This window comes from Sparus aurata, chromosome 11 (assembly GCF_900880675.1).
Source record: "Sparus aurata chromosome 11, fSpaAur1.1, whole genome shotgun sequence".
Lineage (NCBI taxonomy): Eukaryota > Metazoa > Chordata > Actinopteri > Spariformes > Sparidae > Sparus > Sparus aurata.
In genome coordinates, this window is record NC_044197.1 from 27,482,041 (window position 1) to 27,486,958 (window position 4,918).

Here is a 4,918-nt window from a genome sequence, read left to right on the forward strand (position 1 = left end):
TCTAAAGTGAACTGCCCTACTATGCACACTGACTCATCACATGGGCAAACACCTAGACACCCTACACAACACACTCATTCCACCAGAGCAGCTCAGGTACGTTGTCATTTGGGACAACGTAAGTTTCCACCAGGCTGCTCTGGTTCGTAACTGGTTCACTGCCCAACCACGCTTTATCTCCCACCATATTCTCCATTCCTCAATACTATTGAGAATTTTGTAAAGTGTACGACCCAAATCCACAAATCCACAAATGCGTATACCCCTTCTCCAAGCTATGGAAGATGCATGTGGATATATAGCAGTTGGTGCTTTTAATGGCTGGACTCACCATGCTAGGTGATGTTTCTCTTGCTGCTTGGCCAGGGAAAACATTGCTTGTGATGTGGATGAGGTGCTGTGGCCAGACCGAAACAGAGGAGATCATGCTGCACAGTTTTTTATTTTTATTTTTATTTTTTTACTGTAACTGTGTACAGTAAATTCTTCTGTTGTTTTGTAGGTAGACCGTATATTGTTGTATATGCAACTTTGTGTTGGTTGGGATGTACACTGTGTACACTGTTTTTGTGGGAAAAATAAAATATATCTGTTACCGTGTATTTGTGTGTTCTGAGTATAAAATCAATATTCTCAAATATTTTACATCACACTTATATAGTACTGACTGTAGTAAGTGTAACTGAACAAAAAAGGCCTAAGTCATTATGATGAATGAAGAAGACGTGTTTTCCATTCATCATAGTGTTTTACACTGAGCACATCAGTGTTCAGCTGGTTCTTATAAATGTCTATTCATTTAATGGTTTGTGTGTGTCATTTGAAAACAAAATACCATTTTGAGAAGAAATAACATTGTTTTGAATGTAAAGTTTAATTTTGCAGGAGAATTGAGGGGTTTTGCCCATTGTGTGTGTGATTTTTGATTTGTGTGTAGAGTTCTGAGAGCATGAGGCATGCTTTCAGAAAATGTGTGTAAACAATCGAGAAAAACTGTAAATGTTTATTAATTATATGGCTTATTATACTCAACACAGAACAGAGCTACAAAAAACACATTTTAAAGTACATAGCCTTTTGCACAAACTGTGTCATAGAGCTCTGGGTTGTAGGTCCAGGTGGTTGTGGTGGTGTACTGTAGAGGCTGCAGCAGCAACAGTTGCAGTAGACAAACTGACACCTTCATTATCAGCAGGTTCACTTACTTGTCTTTTGTCTTCCAATTGTACTGATGGATGTACAGTTCTAATATGCCCGTGCAGGTTATTTGTAGAGCCTGCTACGTGTGAGATTTTAACTGTTAATACTATACACTCATTTTCTCACCTTTCCAGCCCAGTGTCTGCTCTCTTTCTTTCTTTCTCTCTCTTTCTCTCTCTGTAAGCCCCGCCCCTCACTTGCGGCTTGAACAGAAAAAAAACCCAAAACAAAGCGGCTCCGGCTCGCAGACAGGAGCCGGCTCCGATTGTTCACTTCAAAGAGCCGGTTCTAAGAGCCGTTTCGTTCGCGACCGACACATCACTACATTGCATTGATATAGCTTGACAGAGGAAGGTAGATGTAGGGAGGGAAAAAATTAAGTGTTAGAGTGAATGATGTAATAGAAGATTGTTGTGGAGTGAGAGTCGCAAGGGGAGGAGAGAGCCAGAGAGGGGGGGGGGAATGAGGAAGATAAATGTCACTTCATGAAAAAGTTCACCAGAGGGCTGTTTGACCTCAGCAGGTCTCTGTTCAGATCCACAATTACCTTCTGTGATGGTCATGGACACACTGATAGCAGCTGATCTCTGTATCCCCCTCAACACCTCCTTCAGGTCAATGCTTGTTACTCCCACAGCCATGTTCATCAGAACACTGCTGTCCTGCATCTCTGTGCTCACTGTGGTGCTCAACTTGTTGGTCATCATCTCTATCTCCCACTTCAGGTACTGACATTTTTCTTGAAATATGATGGATAATGTTATTATATGCTGTTCTGGGTTATTCTATGCTACACACACCAACTTCATTTCTTATTCCACCTTCTATGCACCTCTATTCGCTGTGTTTTTGAAAAAGTTAGATTTGTCAAAGATATCAGGAGTTTTTGTATCTAAATGATATAATGCTTTATTTGGCATGTAGGCTGTGCAGAAATTGGTTTTCAAGCTGCTGTAAATGAAATGTCACTGTCCACATTCTGTCCATATTCTCACACTAACTGCTGTGATGTAAACTCATTTGAACTGAACATGAGACACTAATCATTATCTCTTCCTCCAGGCAGCTCCAGACCCCCACCAATCTCATCCTCCTCTCTCTAGCTGTGACTGACTTGTTGGTGGGCCTTGTAGTGATGCCACCTGCAATTATCATGATGCAATCTGTTTTGTTTCTGGATAAAAATTCATGTGTTTTCTTGTGCCTGTGTGGCTTCATCCTCACCTCTGCCTCTGTTGGGAGCATGGTGCTCATATCAGTGGACCGTTATGTGGCTATTTCTCACCCTCTGCGCTATTCTTCCATGATAACACCAAGAAGAGTTCAATTCTGTATGTCTCTGTGTTGGTTCTGTTCGGTTACCTACAACTTCATGTTACTGAAAGATCACTTGTCACAGATAGATTTGTTGAATTCCTGCTATCAAGAGTGTTTACTTGACATAAACTACATTTCCGGGGCAGTGGACTTGCTGGTCACCTTTTTCTGCCCTCTTACTGTCATCATAGTTCTCTATATGAGAGTGTTTGTGGTGGCTGTGTCACAGGCACGTGTTATGCGGTCTCAAATTTCAGCTCTCAAATTAAACACTGTGACTGTTAAGAGATCTGACATGAAGGCTGCTAGAACTGTTGGTGTTATCCTTCTTGTGTTTGTACTTTGTATCCTTCCATTCTACAGTTCTTCTATAGCAGGACAGGACATCACTACTCATGGTTCATCATTTCAAACTTGGCTGTTCAGTTGTAACTCCAGTTTTAATCCTCTGATCTATGCCTTTTTCTACCCTTGGTTTAGAAAATCAGTTAAAGTCATTGTCAGCCTTCAGATACTACAGCCAGGCTCCTGTGAGGCCAAGATAATGTAGAGCTAAGCAGTGAATGTGTTTAACTTAATCATATAATGAAGGAGAATGTAATTGAATTGATGGTGAAATGTCGTTGTTTCTTTTCAACTGCACGCTTCATTCCATTCACAAACATTTTTAATGAAGACAGTCAAACACTCATGTGTGCAAAGTGTTGTGACATGTAGACTAATTTATTTTGGTAGCAATATACTGAACTAAATAAATGACAGCAAAAAACAATTTTAGGATGTGAGTCTCTGTTTTGATGCAACCTTGCCCAGTGAAGATGAAGTTCCAGTTTCCTCAACATGTCCTGTTGGTGTGTTGATTTTGTCACAGAGGCATTGGCCCTGATCCACAGACTTGAAAAAGAAAACCTTTTGAATGTAAAATCAGTGTTCAAAACAAAATGTGATGCTGAAAACTTTCATGTAAAATGGTTGTTGGAATTTAAAAAGCTCAATGAATACTTCATCACAAGTCTGTTGGGCATAATTAAGAGACACAGGAGGTGTCATGTAAAAGAAACAGTTTGTGCTTTCAGTTTAATTCATGCTTCTCTTTTTCCCCCTTCAGACCACCTCCCACTGTTATTTTCAAAGTAGCTTCAAATACTAAATTATCTAAATAATCAGTTAAGACAGAACTATGTATGAAGTTAACCCCGATAAGAAAAAGAATTGTAAATTCCTAATGAGTCGAATGAAACAGAAGAATACATATTGTGTTATTTGACACAGCCTCGATTTTTGATTTTTGAAATTTCTTTATTTTATTGTTTCACCGGATTTAAACGTATTAGGAGTGCAGTACAACACAAGACAACCTTTCACAGATGTGTTTCTGTCCCTGAATTTTACTGGGAACATTTTTACTGTTTTTGCATGATATTAAATGATGCTTGAAAAGTGTATTTTCGAACCGTTACATGTGGTGGATTTTGGCCCTTTATTCCCTCAACCAGCAATAACAAAGATATTAGTTGTACAAAATTAAAGCAGGAACATAACATTTAGGTAACCTGTTTTACTCGAACACCACGAGGCTTGTCCTATAAAAGGGTTGACATGTTACATACTGTAACAGTCGGAGTTATTGAATGTAGCGCCACTAGGTGGCGCCTCCTTTTGTTAAGTGGATAATGTAACCTGTACCTAGAAGAAGAGTTGATGTGTTTCCGCTCCACCATGCGTCAGCAGTAGCAAGGCTGCCAACGGAGTGACGACCACCCTTTTATATTATTTTATATTGTGATGTATAGGTGTAGGATCCTCGGCCTATGTGTGTCAAGGCATGTATGCGTATGATAACTAGTGCCGTAGCGACCTGGCTTGGTATGGTCTGTAAGTACAGTGGAATAAAAGTATGTGCGGAAATCCCACATGTTGCCTGCCGTGTCGTCTGAGCTAACCGGAGCTACCGCCACTGAAAGAGGACCATAACCTTCCCCTGCACCGACCACGTTACAATACTTATATTAGCTTACCCACACTGATAGCTATAGATTGACATCTATTTAAAAAAGTGACAAACATCTGATGACTAAGTTTTAAGTGTGAGCATTTTTCACCGTCGTCTTAAATTATATTACATTGATTCTCTTTGTACTTTGACATATTTTAAACAGATCTCTTGACAAAAGGAACAACAATGAATATTATTGTCAGGTTACTCTGTAATGATTATGAGTTGCAGCTTTAAAAAGACACACAGAGACCACAAAGCATCATTATCAAGCCTTTGGATTACTCAGATTACTCAGGTTTTTATCAGCCACACATTAGAGCTGGTTTTGTTCTATCCCTGGTTTGTGTGAGAGTATGTGTGTGTCACCCTGGCAAAATGTGGTGCTGGAGACATGTATTGTTG

General features: G+C 39.8%; 1 protein-coding gene across 1 annotated transcript; it reads left to right on the forward strand.

Annotated features, from left to right (window-relative positions):
• The first annotated feature begins 1,737 nt into the window (after positions 1-1,737).
• Positions 1,738-3,271, forward strand: LOC115592087 (trace amine-associated receptor 13c-like). The gene is made up of 2 exons (XM_030434625.1): positions 1,738-1,925; positions 2,263-3,271. The coding sequence occupies exons 1-2, from the start codon at positions 1,756-1,758 to the stop codon at positions 3,065-3,067; spliced, it is 975 nt and encodes a 324-aa protein (XP_030290485.1). The 5' UTR covers positions 1,738-1,755; the 3' UTR covers positions 3,068-3,271.
• The last annotated feature ends 1,647 nt before the right edge of the window (positions 3,272-4,918 follow it).